Source organism: Argopecten irradians, chromosome 3, assembly GCF_041381155.1.
Source record: "Argopecten irradians isolate NY chromosome 3, Ai_NY, whole genome shotgun sequence".
Classification (NCBI taxonomy): domain Eukaryota; kingdom Metazoa; phylum Mollusca; class Bivalvia; order Pectinida; family Pectinidae; genus Argopecten; species Argopecten irradians.
In genome coordinates this window covers 29,628,396-29,646,880 of record NC_091136.1, presented here as the reverse complement: position 1 = coordinate 29,646,880, position 18,485 = coordinate 29,628,396, and the positions used below count along the sequence as shown (strand labels likewise).

The window sequence follows — 18,485 nt, the reverse complement described above, 5'->3', positions numbered from 1 at the left end:
GTACCTGCAAACGAGTTGATATCATTTAGCAATTGTTTATCGAGAGAACGTTTAGCTCTGTTCCTGACAACTTACCAAGAGTACAATGTTTTAAAATGTCAATTTGTCGTAATTTGAAGGCAACATCATTAAAAAAATTATGTTAGTTCTCAAAAGGCGCAAGTCTACAGAAACTATATTTAGGTCCTTGTTGTTTTATCACACATATAGATCTAGTTGATAGAGTTGAATGCATCGCATAATAATAAGTTACCCCATACCATAGTATGTTGTTGCTTTGTTTAGAGTAAAATTGGTGTATTTTCAAAAGTTTATACTGTTGCGATTCGTGATGATGCTGATGTTTTCCGTAGAATATATGCTATCGTGTCATTTTTTTGTTATCTTGCTTTTACAGGGACCGATATTGACTAGTAGAGAAATTGAAGTAGCAGTGAGTTCACTGATCTATGGACTATAATATACGTCTATTAGCATGTTACAACGTGCTGCGTTATCAACTTTTATGACCTATAAACATAACAAAGGGAATTATCATTTCAAAATATTTTTAATTTATAATAAATATATATCACAGTGAATCAATGTAAATTATTTACACAGCTTGTTTTGTAAAATTGAGATTGTCACCCATCAATCACAACGACGCTTCGAGCGCTGACTTGTCGCGAGACTCGTCCACTTTTGACGTCTTGCTGTGATACACGGCCATCTTGAATATATTTCCTTGGTGATTGTAAGTCTCGTTTCTTCTTCGCTGACATCGGAATAGGGGGTATTGGTGTATTGAGTTGAGTGGATATTTCAGTTCCTTGCCTTGCTAGATGGATTGAACGAGAAGACCTTGTTCTGCTTACGGGGGTGTCTGGAATAATATAGAATTATATCTACTGTTTGAAAGTATCCAAAACAGATGAACAAAAGTGGTGATGTCTAACTTCAAAAAAGCCATATCATATTTACATATTGGAAGTGCATAAATAACACGCCTTTGTTTAAATGAAACTGAAAAAGAAACAAATGTCAATACAATTAAAGACAAAAAATCTATTCAAATATCGAAAATTCACATCACAACTTATAGGGGCTTTTTCTCATTGAAATAAGCTTACCTTGCATCCATATCTCATTTATAAGCTGATAAAATTATTTTTTCCTACAATGTATCTTTATAAATGAATACGTAGAAAAACCCCAGAATAATGGTACACGTATAATATCAATAAAAATATACACATTTTAGTGTATGTATATCTTACCTGGCATTATTAACTTTGACAAAACAAAAACAAAAAACTACTCAACCTAAAATCATTTATAGCATAGATCAATAATACTAGCTGAACCCGAAAATAACACTAATAAAAATAGCATTACCACTATCCGTAAAATGAATTTTTTCATCATTGTTGGTTGACGGAATTCGATGTCAACAAATTTAAAGAGCAAACTCATGTCAATGAAACGCCCACTGCTTCGTTGGATGACACTAGCATGCAAAACGATACTAGTAAGTCGATATTACACTATGCAACATTGCCACCATTATCAGTGAAGGTTACAAGCATTGTGACGCTTTTTTCAACTAGCATGAGTTATTTGTGTCAGTGCAATAATATCTATATGATCGCGAGCAAATTTAACCTTTCTCCTTTGTATTTCAATATACTTAAAGACGTGGAATGGAATGTATGCTCAACCTGTTTTTAAAAATATTAAAAGCAAAACAAATGAAACATAAAATGAAAAAAAAATTAAAATAAATGCCACCATCTTATAGCATTGAACTATACTCTGGTTGAAAGATCGTTTCGACAAATCGATGATTTAGAAATTATATTTACATGCTACATGGTTTATTTGCACAATTAGAGTAACTTAAACATTTACATGTAACAAACAAATGCAAATATCAAACTATTTTGCTAGAGGATGAATTGAATATGATAACAAAAATAGTTCATAGTATATTACATACAGTTGTAATTTCTGGTTAATTCCAATACTATCCGTACATATTCACACTGCTTTTGAAGATGATTCTTGGTTATATAGAATTTTACTTAATGCCTCCTCCACCAAATTCTGGTTACAACTTACGTGAAGGTAAAAAAGAAATATATCTTGTAACTATCTACACGATATACATACATTCTCAATGAGACTCCGCATAACTGAATTTGTTGATAGGGTTGGGAAGGATTTACACAAAATTTACACACAGATACAATACATACACATATTGTTTGCGACAAAGATGCTCAAATAACATTATATATGAAATTATGATTTCCCTCAAAAGGAGACCATCACCAATCTAGGAGTGGAAATAAAGGAATACATATATACTTCAGTTGAGGAAATGATAAAAATATTCGTGTTTTCTTTAGAACTCATGTTACTTAATAAGTAAATATAGTGAATGTATTCGTGCATAAAATAAGAATATAAAAAGGACGAATATATCATCATTGGTGTCATTTTGGACAAAAATCATTAATCAATGTAATACATGTACTATAATCCAATACCAAGGTATCAAAAGGTATTTCCATATATGAAAACGCAACAAAGATAGTAAAAAATGATCAATGAAAAAGTATAATAAAACCACACATCAAGGTTTTGCCATACGCGAATCTGAATTTCAAATACAAAGCTGAATTTATAATTAATAATGGTATGAATTTCCATTTGATGGTAGGTTATTACTTATCAAGATAAAATTGCTCAATAATACGATGAGTCTGGTGATCTTACGCCATCAAGTTTGTATTTATTAATTTATTTTCAGAAGGTATTTTGTGCTCACTCACCCTATCATGTAATGTCTTCAATAAGATTACATGTACTTTAGAAGTTAAATAATATTTATTTGTACGTTTAAATGTCCCCATAACAACTAGCATATTTTGTTGTAACCAACAGTATGCAGATCTCTTACATTCTAGCAAAATATATTTCTTGAAACACAATTATCATCTATTCTTCTTACAAATTTATAGATTTCATCTATATCATTTTACTTTTTTATTAATTCACACATTATTATTAGAATATTTGTGATACTAATGATTCATGCTTTTATATCATGACGATGACAACATAAAACATAAGCGAACATTCATTAGGTGTCTAGCTTGGGGGTTCTTCGGGCCAGTGATATAAAGCGTTTGGTGGTAGCAGTTTATATGATCATTGCAGTCTATACCATGAAGTAAGGGACGGGAATAATCTCAGTCAACCTTGACATGTGGATTGACAAAATAACAACAGAAATTAATGAACGTGCGAAGATGAACGTTACCTCTTCTCCGTTGGCTTTTTCTTGCCTATAAAGTTGTGATCATAGTTATAATGAAGATGAGTATATTTATATGTTAGTACAATGACAAACAAATATACACAATATTATATATATATTCCAACCATGACCTATTGCACTCAGCTTTAACTTGGAAAGTTAACATGATATATGCCACTAATACATTGTAAGAAATGACATTAATTTACGTATGATATAGTGTGAAAACTATATTCTACAAGTTGTGCAACATTTAGAATTGTGCAACATTTAGAAGGGGACAAGGTGTACAGATTCTAAAGAAAGGAGAGTAATCTGCGTTTAGGAATCGAAAGTTCATGAAGATAAATAATATTTATCTATTTGTAAGCATACACACATTCGTACCAAAAGTATACTTATGATTTCAGGATAATTATCATAACCATACATAGATTAATTCATAGTTTCATATTTGTAATTAAAAGTAAATGTAATCACTACCAGGAACTATTTATCTGCATTCAAATGAAAGAAAAAAAGATACATTTCGGGTTGAAGAAATAAGCCATTTTTTCTTGACATTTTATATTCTACATGTATATGGTGATAACTATATACTGGACATGTATATATGTATATCAAACAAAACATCTTCAAATATCTATGGAAGTCCTCAGAATCACAGAATTAAAGTCTATAAAGAAAATTGTGATATTTTCAAGGCATAAAATTATACTACTAGGTAAGAAAAACTACATTTAAATAATCTGAATGTATTGCTTTTATCATAGATATAAGTATGTTCGACACTTCAATAATAGGAACACCTACCTCTTGGTCTACGTGTAGCCAGATTTTCCAGAAAGCCAGCCAGCATTGCCAACTCCCCTTCAAGATTATCTGAAATTTCTGTTATCTTTTCGCTTCGCTTTTCTGTCTTATGCATGAGTTTTCCAAGGTCATCCACGATTAGCTGATCCCGCTCTGTATACCTCTGTGATGATTCAAAAGAAAAGAGAAAATTAAACAATAGAACCATGGGCCATCAATGATTTTTATTTGAATTAAAATACCTCGATGATCATATCAAATACACTTATTTATCAATGCTTCTGGATCCTTACCTTATTAAGAATCTACCTCAGTCTCAGTTTAATACTTTAGGTTTGTTCAAAATAAGGTAGGCATCTTTAGAAGATACAAATTATTTCATAACATTCAGCGAATGATTATTTACACAAGGTATATGATCTTCAATGCTGTTCAAATTGGACAAACGCCTGTCATCGTTTAAAATCTTGTTGTTAACTAGTGACTTTTTGTATGTCTATATATCACTTCTGTGGTGTACTTGAATATAACTTAGTTGCCAGGGTTTTTGCCAGGCCTTTATAGGGTCCGGTAAACGGACCCATTCCCAATTGAAAAATAGCACTGTATTTTCCCAAATTCAGTCACTATTTTCCCAATCATAGCATGAAGTTAAAACCGCAAATGATGTCTCAATATACCTCCGGTAACAGTTATCAATATCTAATGTCCTGTACAAGCCCATTTCACATGGGAAACATCATTTCTTAATAGTTTACGTTCGCGGAAGCGTCCCGATTTCAGTGGCGAAGTCCCACAACTTTTTGGACTTTGCAATCAAACGCACCCGAAAAATGGCGGCCATGACAGGTGAGTCGGCTGGCCGAGAGCGCAGGTAAACTAACTGGGGTACGGACGCAAAACATCAACCAGACATAAAAATAGGATTATAAATGGCAATCACCAATTAATCAACACCTCAGGCACAATATCTTGGGTCCTGTCATATGGTATTTTTGGGACGTGGCCCACTTTCAGTGTGGTAAGTGACAGTAGGAATGAGCCAGAGGTTTCGTCTGCAATTCAATTGGTTAAGTATCAGTTGTAAATAAAATTTTGTTTGAATCCATATATTGTGGTTTATGTATACATGTAGTATATTTCGTTTTCAAATGTCTTTGACAATTTACATAGGCCTCATGTACTTGCATTTTGCCTTAATCTCTGCATTGATCAGTTACATTTGTACGTTCCAAGTATTTTATTTTGAACGCTCTGGACATCGTCGACAGAGCATAAACAATACTCATCATTTGAACTATAATTTGTTTTTATCGTGTATGGATATGTCTAATTATCACAAAAAATAATATAGAAAATAATTTATTTTGCTTTTGGTGCATGCACTATCAGTACTTCATTCGATATGACATAGTGCCAAAGATATTTTTTGGAATGCAATTAATTATTTTCATATTTTTATCTTAAAATAAAAGAAGAAGCTCAAACCTTTTAATGGCGGTAATGGTGTACAGAAAACAACTTTTGTAACTGTACAAAAAATACTAGTTCATCTGCTCTTTTTTTTGATAGAGAAAAAATACTGTTTGTCAGCGGTGGAATATCTTTTACATGCAATATAAATTACATACAGCATCAAAAATAATTAAAATGATAAATTCATCATTTTTTATTACTACTGAACACTGACTCAATAGTTAATGAATATTTTGAGTCAGACTTAAATTAAAATGATGATGATAATTTCCCAATTTTTTAAAAACACCGATAATATTTTCCCAATTTTTGCTCAGGGTCCTTTTCCCAAAATAGCTGGCAAAAACCCTGGTTGCTAAAAGTGTCTATGCATCCGTCTTGTTGTATTTTTGTAAACAATATAACAACCATCGAGTAAGCTTAGGCCTGATCCCTACACACTTCTTATCAATTTAGTTATGTTGAAGTATACCTGAGAAGTGATATAGAGTCATACAAAACATCACTAGTTAAAACAGGGTCGTACTATTGGTACAGAATCAACACGTGAGTTCTACTTACTTCCTCCATATCTCTGTCGCTCTGCCAACTCTCTATTAAGCCCACTGTAATATAAAAATATGTCACATTTAACAATTTTTAAAGACATGTACCCTAAGAAATCTAACAGCCCTAAAACAGGATTTCATCTTTGCAATGTTATTTCACCTTTTCCTTCACCAAGTGTATCCTGTAGCCTTTCTTTTACACGTTCATCCTCATCCATCTGTTTCTGAAGCTCGTCCATGTCATCTTGGTATTTTTTGCATCCCTACAAGAAGTATATTAGTAACGTGTAAACTATGAAATTTAAAAAAGTTAAACGGTTTTGGAGTTATAGTCAGGAAACAAAAGGAAACAGTAATTTCGTATTTTTGACTAAGTTTCAATGGTAACGGAAAAAATTCCCAAAAGGGAAGGTCCGCAATAGCAAAAGGAACAACTAAGGCACTTGTCTGATGTATACAGAAAGTTTCAAGGAGTTGTGTTGAATGGTTTTTGAGTTATAGCCCGGAAAAGGATCACGGACGGACAGAGCCCAAAACAATATCCACTGCAAACACGTTTCGCAGGGGGTAAACAATCAACATACATGAACTTGACTAAAAAGTGTCCATCAAGGGATTCTACTATTTCAAAAAATGTCTCTTAAAAGATTAATTTGTTTATATGTCTAATTCATTATTGTTTAAAGTTACGCACCAATGTGCCAATGATATGACAACGTTCACAATTATCATTTCTAAATGCAGGTAACTTTAAATTGAAAAAATTATTATGTTAAGAACACTTTAATTCATCAAAATGCATCGTAAAACTCATCTTAGCCATTCGAAATCGTAATATTTTTGCTGGGGGAAACCCGTAGAAAAACCACCAAAATCTAGGGCCTTCGGCGCTTGCATATTCATCAAAATACATCGTAAAACTCATCTCAGTCATTCTTAACCGCTTTTTTTCCGGGGGAGACCCGCGGCCGCCCAAACACCAAAATATCTCGCCTGCGGCACTCGCACAACAATTTAGCCAATTTGCGTATTCATTAATTTCATGTTAGCGCACCACTGTATATAGAATGTACAAGGATTATATGTAATGATATATGAAAAAAGTATATATAAAATATATATGGTGGTGTGTTGAATTAATCTCCTCGTGTGGGCACGGGGGTGGGTGGGTGTTTACAAAATATTAAGGACCTTTAGTCCCCCCATTTCGTTTCATCTTTCTACGCCACTGCAAGAAATAATAATGTATAGAAGTAAGTTCATAAACTGTCTGGTGGTGTCTTTGTTTAGAGATAAATTCATTCGTGTTGAGATAAAAACCCACTTGTAAATGGTTTACAGCTGACACCCGTATATCGGCCTGACTTTCTTCGGAAGCTGGGCGACCATTTTTATTTTCGTGCGCCTATAGTTACCAGTCTTACAAAAATAAGTTTGATCGAATACGCACATCTTCAATTTTCTTGTTTTCTTCGATAATTGTTTTCAGTTTACATCCCGCCTGGTATATTTCTCTCTCCATTTTTTGACGTTCCTCGCCATGCTTTTTGAGCTGTTCTATAGATTCTGCCCGTTTGGTCTTCAAAGACTCCTTCAGTTTTTCCTTCAAAAATGAATTTTAAATTCTACACATCTATACATCAAGGTTTTTCATATAAATGAAGAAATATGTTCCAAACAAAGAACTCATAATTCATATGTCTTCACACTGAAAAAGAGCACTCATTTTACTAACAGTTAATGAAATTTCTTAACGATACAAATTTTTACTGTGTTTTGTTAATTGTCACATAAATTAGAAAAAAGTAAAGACCAATTATTGTTAAAACTAATTTGGATTGACATTTTAAAAAAGAATAATTACCCGTGGTCTGACAAGGTTATCCTTTGCATCCAAGGTTTTCCGTATCTGTTCATCAAGAGCACTCTTCTTCTGGCGCATCTCTATAGCACAAGAGGATATTATTTAATACTAAAGTCGAGATTTTGTAGCTACATGCACTTTGTGCCTCACAAAGTGTCCACAAAGTGTCAGTGAAACTGAAAGCATCATATTTATGTAGTTTCCCCCCTCCTCTTCAAAAAAATCAATGTTCATCAAACCGCACGTACGTTTTAGTCAATTCATAGAACACACACACAAACTCTACCGTACACCAGTTACTTTAATGTAGACACAATATCAGTGTGTGACACATTTATATCTATTATATATATCCTGTTGATGACCAGATTTAACCAGGTATAACACAAACATTACTTATTGGTTTTTTATGAAAAGTTACAACTGATTCCCTTAGATGACATCACAAAGTGGTTAGATTTCTGAATTTCTCATGATTATCTGAAATGACCTGATTTAGGTATTTTCTTGTAAACTTTCATCAGAATACTGTTATTAACCGTACTGCAATTTGATTCATCAGTAGTTAATAGAAGATATAACGGAATTATTTTTGTGCCGTAAGGGAAGACATCAATGAGTTAATAATAGTATTCATCAACAGGGTACATATTATTAACCACCTGCTACAGAAAGTAGTTGGATAGTTGGAACATTTTATCAATTTTATGCTAATTTGTGAAACTGGGTAAGGCGGAATATTAGATAGAGAAGAACATGACTTGTATGTGATGCGCTGACCATCCCCCTATCTGTGATGCAAATTTACCCGAACCATTTAAAAAATTTCTGGGTATTTTGCAAAGTAAATACTCTTTCTGTTCTCAGAGTTTTCTTTTGAATTACAAAATAACAATAGCGTCACAAAATGTTAAGCACTGTAGAGCATGCACACAAAAACAACATTTACATCTTTGCCTGGCCCTAGCTTTGATGTTCAGATTAATGACAAAACACAGACTTGGCGAGATTTCGGTGTTAAAGATAATTTAGATATTTAGCACAGAACTTAAAACTTTCATTTGTCTTAAAAAAATGCAAGCATTTGTCTTAAAATAAATGCAATTTGATTTGAAAAAAACCCACATGCATAACTGATATAGTTCAGATTAAAGTGAACATTTTAAGATATTTTTTGCTGCATTTGCCTGATAGTAAAATATTAAACCTAGCAAACCAACAAAAAAAAAGACATGCAGTGTGAAAACATGAAATAAAAAACAAATTTCAAAAACTCTCTGAGAACGTGTGCCATGAATTTTTGGCCGTGCACAGTCACAAATGTGACAGGGAACAGAAAGCGTTTCACATACTAGCTATGCCCCTTTTGAGTTCATCATAAGCATTAGTTCTGTCTTCAAACACTTTTTCTAAATCATGAAATATTGGAGTCTGTTCTTCAATTTTCTTCTTCTTCTCAACGATTGCACGTTCATACTCCACGATTTGCCACTGTAAAAGATAATAATACAAACATTTCTATTCGTTCTTCTTCTTCAAAAAACAAAACAATTGTAATACAAGTGTACTCTAATGTCCAAATGTTAGTAGTCGAATTTACAAGACTTTCCAAAGTTAAAATTGGGAAACTTAAACGGAAAAATGGAATCTCAAAATGAAGTGTCTAAAATGGCTTGAAATAATATGAACAGAGGAAGGGAGTGCATTAATGTTGAAATTTCAAGTTCAAAGTCCAAACCTAAAATAAACTGTAATTAATCACAGTATTTGACATGATATAAATCATATAATTCATCACTATTTTTAAGAAGATAATTGTTGCATAACACCTACTATACTTCTTATTATAAAATGATAAAATATTCTTATACTAATATCACTAATAACTGCAGCAACGTACCTCCATCATTTCTAAGCGACCCTGCATGCTACTGTACATTGTTTCATAACGACTTTGCACATCGCCGAGGTCACTGGACAGATTGGAGATTTCTGTCTCATCCAGCTTCAGCTCCCGTTGTAGGTTTGCACCCTAGAAGGTTAAGATAAAATATTGTTATACCTAAGTATCATCAAGTACCCTGTAACTATTTTACAAATATGCGTTTGAAATTACCCTAAATAATATACGAACTTAAACGTATATATTCCTGCTTTATATTTATGCTTGCTGTAGTACATTTAATTCAGTTCAAAAAATCCTAAATCTGAAATGTGATTTTGTATCTTAACATTTCAAGTCACTTTCTGAAATCAAAACTTTAGACCATATCAATATTTTTCTGTCCTACACAAGTTCAATAATAAGGTTATTACTCTCTTACCTCGTTAGAGAGATCCACGTGACGAACTTTGCCCTCTTGTATCTTCTTGTTCATGTCACTGAGATATTTCTGGTTATCCACCTTAAAGTCCTCCACCTTCTTTGAAACACTGTTCTTTTGTTCCTGTACCATGATCCTTCAATCAGAATCAGGTGACATATTGTTTTTATGTTCATAAACATGTCACTAGTAATATACTCTCTGTAACTGTAACATTTTCACAAAAACATTTGCTCGTTCTGAATTAAATATGTATTACAGCCTACACTCCATATATTTCAAATATATGAATCAAATCTTTTAAAAAATATATCTTAATAATGGAAATGTGCATGTTGTTCAAAAGTGTCCTTACATCATCATTAAAACATTTGTTTTTGTCAATTTATCATTTAAAACCACAAATACACACATGGTATTGATTGCACAAACGGCTTACTAAATATTCTGATAAACTTTTTTAGTAGAATCATTTAAGGAAAACTAAGTTTCTTGAATACAATTTTACATTACACCATTATCAAACAGCATGCTGTTAGAGTTGTCTACGGGCTAAGATGTTAGTTTGTTCAACATCACATATGTTTTGTATGTTTGAACTATCAAATCAAAATACATGTAAATATTTGATGGCGTTCATGTATATTTTGATTGAGTTTCGTGATAACTCATATTGTTCTGGTCTGTTAAAATTAATAATCATAATATGCATATTTTCCGCTGCGAATAATATGTATGTTTATAAAAGTACTAAAGAAACATATATGTTAAGCTTCAGAAGTTACATGTAAGTATCATATATACCTCACTTATGCTCACTGTACATAAAAAACGTCATGCAGTCATGATTATAGTATTATTAAATGACATGCAAACCAATCATATGTAAATATTCCTTCTTTCCATATCACATAGTTGGCTTCCTTGCGGGTAGGAATCAATTGTTACGTCATCATTTTGTAAGCGCAAATCATGTAATTTTCTCTGAAAACTATGACGTTACGCTTGTAATACAAGACGTCACAATCAATTCCTACCCTGAAAGGCAGATAACTCTGTAATGTGCAAATACAGAATACTGTAAGTGTATTTCATCAAAAGTAATACTAGGGCAAATTCAATACAACACTCGCTGTTTATTTATGATGTATATATTGTAGTTATGTACTTACATGTATTATTCAACACAATACTATATTGTAAACATGAAGCATATAATGTGTCTACACTGTTCTATAGACAGTAACCACACTCCCTATTACCAATCTGATTACTTTCTCTATAAACCACCGACAAATCAATTAGTTATATTAATTAATCACACTCAGGTCAAACCATGTGACATGTTATAATTACCCATCCTCATCATCAGTGTAGTCGTCATCAGAGGAAGAGGGAGGCTGGGGTCGGGAGGGTACATTAATTAGGGGCGGGGCAGCAGGTGGACCAAACTTAGGATCATTCCCAGTCTGAAGGTAGTAATTGGCTAATTTGTTCTTTTTAGGTTTCTTGGGTTTAGGGGGTGGGGGCGGAGGAGGGGATGGGGAGGGAGTGGGTGGTTGAACCACTGGTGGGGGTTCTGGAATAGGGCTACGTGAAAGAAAAGTGCAAAACAAAAAAAGAATGAAATCAATGTTACAAGTGACCTACATTTAAGTGTAAAGGAAATCATGGAATGAACCAAATGCACAGAAACATATTTTGTAACTACATATATGTAACAATGAAATTCTTCCTCAGATCATCACTTCAATATTGAGATCACTGAAGTTTATTTTTGTAGATTCTACCAAAATATTAACTAAGTATACATGAACAGTTGCGCATAATAACAAACATCAGAGCTCAAATGTTTATGTGCAGTTGGTGATCCTCAAATTATTAAAAATCTACAACAAAAGTGAAATAAAATGGGAAAATGTAATTGTTACAATGGAGGTAATTAGGAAATGTTGCAAAGGGTCATTGTTAGATATTTTTCTAAATTATAAATTTTACTAATGGGCTCAAAGATAATCATTTCAAATGCTGAGTTAACATGTAGAACTGCTATTTCACTCAGACTATTAACAGCCTTTGAGATGTCATGAATATTCATGAAAATAGTGTCTTTGATAATAATTTTTATGTTTTTGTATGAATTGAACGTACCAATCAAAATAAAACAGTCTTCACACTTTCGCAAGTTTGAGAAAATGAAAATGAAGCTTTGTTGTACATCATTTTGTTACTTATATCCTGGCAAAACATATTCACTATAGCAATATTTTCCTATCTTATCGCTATTTTGATTTTAGAATTTACACATCCATTAATATGCATTGATTTTTATTGCCTCTTCCACTTCTATGTCATCTATTACACTTCTTTACTCCTCTCTCGGGCTATTTTATTTTGCCACTATATGACAAATCATGCATCATTTGATAACAGATGTAAATTTAAAAGTTAAGGAATTCACCAATAAAGCACCACTTGCTGGCTAGAATCAAAATTCGCTGAAAAAGGCAAAACATCCATATGCATTGTTCCTCCGTTATATTTCTATGTAGAAAAGAAAAATAAATTTAAATCATAAAGATAAGGAAAAGTGTGAAGAAATAATAAAATAATTTACTAAATGTCTACCTTTCCTTACGCTCTTTGCCTAGCTGTTCTCTATAGTCCTCTATCTGCTTGTTGAGTTGTGCCATCACTGCCCTAAAACAGGTGAGAAATGTAAAACTGATCAATGTTTTCCAATAAAATATATCTTTTATATTGAAATAAGTGCACAGTATACTTTTTATTTCCCTGAAAGTCCAGTTTATATTGAAATAAGTGCTGCACGGTATATTATTTCAGTTTCTGAAAGTCTGGTTCTGAAGTTTTTCACATAATGTGGAGTACTAATAACAATATTTTGTTAATTTTTCCCACTGTTTAACCATCTTTGTACCTGCCTTACAGATCCTACTTACTTGTGCGACTCATCAAGGTTTTCTATCTGGTCGTGCATCTCTACATTCTCAGCCTGCATCCTTCCCATCTCCTCCGCCTTCATGGCCAGGGCCCGCTTCTCTGCCTGAAGTCTAAAATGTCAGGATGTTTAAGTAACATGTTGAACAAACTACTCTATATGACTCTATATGTGGTGTGAAACTTGTAACTTCTCCTTTTGTACTCTCATTGATGTCAGGTCTTATTGTACTATAATATTAGGCTGGTAATCTCATTTTTAATGTACAATGTATAACGGAGTTACATTAGCCTTATTATGATTTATTCAGCAAATCCCTGTATATTTCATGTGAACAGATATGAATATACATTGTATAATAGTAGCAATTTATACCAACACAGTTGTATTGTTTATTTTCATTATATATTCGTTAAATACATGTACAGTGTATATACACAATACATACTGTATATATACAAATATGTACTTACTCATCATTGAGGTCATTTACACGTTCAGCATCTGCCTGTCTTACTTTCATCTTCTGTTCCAGATCTGAAAGGTAACACACACGAGTTATAACAGCAGCAATGCAATACTATTCTCTGTCTTGTTTTTCCTTACACACCATATTGTATTATATATTGTGGTTATATACAGTAGTTCAGCACCTAAATGAAAAGACTTACCCAAATGTAAATCCATCTTCTGACCCTGTAGCTCCATACTCTTATGATCTTCTCTTTCTATTTCATATTTCATCTATCAAATCAAAATAGGTCAATTAAACCTAGTAAATGTTATTAATAAAGCATATTGCAAAATAAATTAAAAACAACAACAAAAAGATTGAAAATGTCCTGTGATGCTAACTGAACAGCACACTTACTTTCTCAAGTGAGTATAATTTCATCATTAATTACATGCCTTAAATGTAGTATTTTCTGTTCTGTAGTAAATAGTATTGAATTTGCATGTCTATGTTATTAATACAGTACTGACTAGTAAGCCTATTATCAAATTATCAAAATACTACATCAAATATGGGGATTACACTTACCTTTTCCACTTTGTTCCTTAACAATTTTTCATTTTCTTCAAAATCTTGTTGAGATTGCATATCTTCCTTGATTATTGCATTTCTTAATTCAAAATAAAACTTGGATCAGTCTCAGAAACATAGTGTTGGAAATATTAACTATAGCGTACAAAGTTTCTGGATTACCGAGGATAAAAAAGTATTATTTCCAAAATTCAGAAAACAATAAAAGATAATTAAGGCTCATGTAGTCACCTAGGACATCTAATATCATGAGTCAAATAAAATATATGCAATGAACCTTTGATTAATGATGTAACTGTTGATGCTAATGTTTATACATGTAGTGTAACTTGTATGTAAACTGAAGCATCATTCTCTAGTTCTATATCATAGATTCCTTACCCACTGTTTCTGAGTTTGATAAAAATACCAGAGCTCATTGGGTCACCTATGGCATTTAATAGGTCAAATCATATACAGTATATATGAAATGGGCTGATGATTAAAGATAAGAATTGCTTAACTTAACAGTTCTTGTCCATCTCTATATCACAGGTTCCCTACCCTTTGTTTCGGAGTTCCCCATTCAGTTTGAGTTGTTTCTGCAGCTGAGCATTTAATGCCCTTTCTTGGCCCTCTAATTTGGCTTTTGAAGTCTCATATTTTCTGAGATCCTAAACAAATCAATGATCAAAAATATAAAAAAAAATCAGAAAATAGCATTAAAGTATAATATTGTTTTCAGTTACCAAAATGTATTATTATCAAAATATTGGCTCAGTAATTTTGTTCTCTCTTTTGTAAATGTTTTTGGTTGGTGGGGGAGGGAGTGGATACATATCTATACATGAATTTTAAACAAACTATAAAGCCTATATAGCATTATTTCAATTTTTTTTAGTTGTATATATATAGATCAGAACATTAAATCTTACTTACCTTTCTTATTGCTTCAAGTTTTCCCTCACTGTCCATCAGCTGTTCATGGACAACATCCAGTTCTCTAGAAAGAGATTATTTAAGTGTAAAATAATGAGTTTTATTGGATATTCTAATTGCTAAACTCTTTCTTTCTCTCTCTCTTATCAACATAAAATAAAAGCCAAGAATGACAAAAATACATATGAAAATAGTTTAAACAACTTTTGAACATTTGTTTGATATTTTACAGCTTTAATACATATACTGTGATGGTGTGTTACACATTTGAATCCTGATTCGGTTTACTTACTTTTTCTTCACAATATTCAGTACTTTTTGGTCTTTTGTTTTTTCTGCAGTGTCAGTCTGTAAAATACAAAAACATCATGAAGTGTTTTGGTGTTAGTCACAGATTTTGTTCTCTTCATGTAGGATCATAGAAAAGCATTCAAACACAAATAAGGAACAAATGCTACTAACCACAGCCCTTTTCAGTTTCTTTTTCTCTGTCCTTGCTTCTTTTCTCTCCACAATCAGGTCTTCCTTCAGTTGTAAAATTCCATCTTCAAGGTCAACAATCTACAAAATATAATAATTTTTTTCCCTGTATGAAATTTTGAATTGATCAAAATAAGGAAAATAGACAAGAACAGCTGTAGGGAAATAGACAAGACCATATAATGGGAAATACAGTGTACACAAAAAAGTAACTTACATCCTGGTTGGTCTGTCGGACTTTGTCTCTTGTCTCGTTTAAGGTGATCTGTAGGCTTTACAAAAAAAAATCAGATTTGTAAAATTTCATTTTAAATATGATTACAATATAGAACATGATTAATCTCAGTGCCTGTACAATAAAATGATCAGAATTTAATTATTATCTGAAGATGGCATAACATTCTTAATGGCATCATTATAAATGCATACAATAAATACATAGTATTAGTTACTACATAAATCAGTTTAATAGTATCAAGATATTAAGATGACCATTTTTATCTAAAACATAGTTCATATAAAAATGTATGAAATACCTGGCCTTTTCAGCCATGCGCTGATTAAGTTGTGAAATAATCTGTTCATGCTGCTCTTTGACAAGCTCCCTCTGTGGACTAGAATATACAGCAAAGTTAAGCTGATGAACTGGATGATAAATTTGAATTACTGATTAAAGATAATCTGTCAGGTTTAATAGAGTTGTAATTGTTTTGCATATTCTCAGAACTATTAAGTAATAATGAAAACAGTTCACAAAATACATCATTAAATGATTAATTCAAGTGGAACATCCTTGTTCCAGTCATAACCAAGTTTAGGACACTATCATCTAAACTTACTGAGCTTTCTGTACTGGATAAAGCCTTTTCAACATCATAGAAAGCATATGACTGTCATACCATGCTAAAAACTGTCAATTCTTGCTCAACTTAACTACAAATGTATATGCCTATTCAGATTAAGCTACCCAGTAACTAAACCAATAAAGTATTTTCTAAATACACAGGCTGGCATGTACAAAAACACATCATCAGCAACTAGTATAGATTTGAAAAGTTAGGATAAGCCAGCCAACTCACTGTAAAACAGCATTTTCTTTGTCCAGTTCTTGCTGCCTTGTCTCCAGATAGACTGTGTTCCGGTTGATTTCATCCAACTGTTCCTGTAACTTCCTCAGAACATCAGCATTGGACTGCCTGGCAGACTCAACAGCAGCTAAGTACATGTACCATAAAAGTTAAAATCACCATATTGAATACCCAGTAAACCATTTGTTATAATGACAATTTAATATTAAATATGAAAAGTGTTTCTCGTATACTGGCATTGTATGTCAAATCACAATACCTTTTCAGAAACAGGTAGTAAATTATGTAACATCATATCTTACCTTTGATTTCTTTTTTAATTTCTCCTGGCAAGAATTGAAGTTTGTGGCGTAAGATGCTGGCATGAATTGTTTCTGTTTCGAGTTTATCATGGACTCTGGTACGTTCACCCTCCTAGGATATTAAAAGAAAAAACCAAATTGGAATGTGTTCACCTATTATCTCTATGATATTCTTATGACTCAGTTTTGTAGGAACAACAAATTATTCCAGAACTATTAGGCAAATGAATAAAATGTCCTATTTCAAAAATCAAAAATTCTTTACACAATATAATCATTTTTTTTTACAAATATTTTGTTACATTGTGTGTACAATGTACATGACATGGTCCCTTTTGATTTAGACAATATTATACATTTATAGAAATGATCCAAGAAAATGCTTATTTTAAACGAAAAATGAAGAAATGTGAATGAAATTTAATTTAAAATAAAAAAAACCTACTAATGCCTGAACTGCTTCTATAACTTTGTCTATGTTTTGAATGTCTTTTTCATTGAAGCCGAAATCCTCACCCCTCATACGATCAGCTGAAAACAAAAAGACATTAAAAATACAATAAATGTACACACGTGTGTAAATATGAACTTATAAAATAAATCTGTTTAAATTCTTTACTATGTAATAATTTATTTTTCTTTGTTTTCATACTAAATCTTACTTTCAGATCTCATTTACTTAGATAGCATTCTTTTTATATAGGCTTAAACAATATAAACAAACTGACCTAGCAAAAAAATACTGGAGAAAGTGTGTATCCAGAATTACATACCGAATGATGACATTAAACATTACCTAATTCCAACAGTCGTTCGACTGCTGCATTAACTTCGGTGCTTTCTCTTTTTCCAGACATATTTGCTGATTTGATTCTTGCTACTAACGGTCTATCGACAGGTTCCCTACGCCATCTTGAAACAAACTTGTTGTCAATCGTTTTAAATCTCCCATATTAAAGAGTACCAAGCAGGGGAGATAATCGAGTACAAAACATGTAAAACCAACAACAAGGATTGCACAATACATATAGATTTCAAATGATTTCATAGTATAGCATTGGATAGTAGATCTACTGCCGTGTTTTTTTTTCAAACAAAAGAACAAAAATCACACAAAGTGCACGATGGCAAACCTCGATTTTTCAGTGATAAATCTAATATGAGTCTAGTTCCAAAATGTCCAAAATCAGTGCTAGAGCGCATGAATTAGTTAAAGAAGGGTAATCATGGTTGATCAGTCGTTCTACCAGGAGTTTACTGTATATGCATATATAGCACATTTCGAAATTTTCCCAACGACCCTATTACTTAAATGTACATATAGATAGTATAAGTTATCATGTAGTTTATCAACAGTTTCGAGG

General features: G+C 32.2%; 1 protein-coding gene across 3 annotated transcripts; it reads right to left on the bottom strand.

Annotated features, from left to right (window-relative positions):
* Positions 1–543: 543 nt before the first annotated feature.
* LOC138318146 (coiled-coil domain-containing protein 175-like) lies at positions 544–18,075 on the bottom strand. 3 transcript variants are annotated; one of them, XM_069260278.1, is made up of 26 exons: positions 17,918–18,075; positions 17,567–17,652; positions 17,122–17,233; positions 16,811–16,946; positions 16,268–16,345; positions 15,949–16,003; positions 15,714–15,812; positions 15,544–15,599; positions 15,252–15,315; positions 14,877–14,986; positions 14,331–14,412; positions 13,960–14,032; positions 13,762–13,825; positions 13,290–13,400; positions 12,958–13,029; positions 11,686–11,919; positions 10,330–10,465; positions 9,906–10,037; positions 9,358–9,496; positions 8,006–8,085; positions 7,592–7,744; positions 6,302–6,404; positions 6,155–6,198; positions 4,118–4,280; positions 3,308–3,332; positions 673–865 (listed from the first exon to the last, which is right to left on the bottom strand). In XM_069260278.1, the coding sequence occupies exons 1-26, from the start codon at positions 17,976–17,978 to the stop codon at positions 805–807; spliced, it is 2,529 nt and encodes an 842-aa protein (XP_069116379.1). In that variant the 5' UTR covers positions 17,979–18,075; the 3' UTR covers positions 673–804. The 3 variants fall into 3 exon arrangements, with proteins under 3 accessions (XP_069116378.1, XP_069116380.1, XP_069116379.1); XM_069260277.1 differs by lacking the exon at positions 3,308–3,332 and having other exon boundaries at positions 544–865; XM_069260279.1 differs by lacking the exons at positions 3,308–3,332; positions 11,686–11,919 and having other exon boundaries at positions 547–865.
* Between the last annotated feature and the right edge of the window lie 410 nt (positions 18,076–18,485).

Coding starts and splice junctions, on each gene's coding strand:
- LOC138318146 (XM_069260277.1), bottom strand. CDS start 17,978: ATGTCTGGAAAAAGAGAAAGCACCGAAGTTAATGCAGCAGTCGAACGA. Junction 14,413..14,876: donor GGGGAACTCCGAAACAAAGG/GTAGGGAACCTG, acceptor TTTTGAATTAAG/AAATGCAATAATCAAGGAAG. Junction 13,826..13,959: donor GAAGATGGATTTACATTTGG/GTAAGTCTTTTC, acceptor GTTACCTTTCAG/ATCTGGAACAGAAGATGAAA.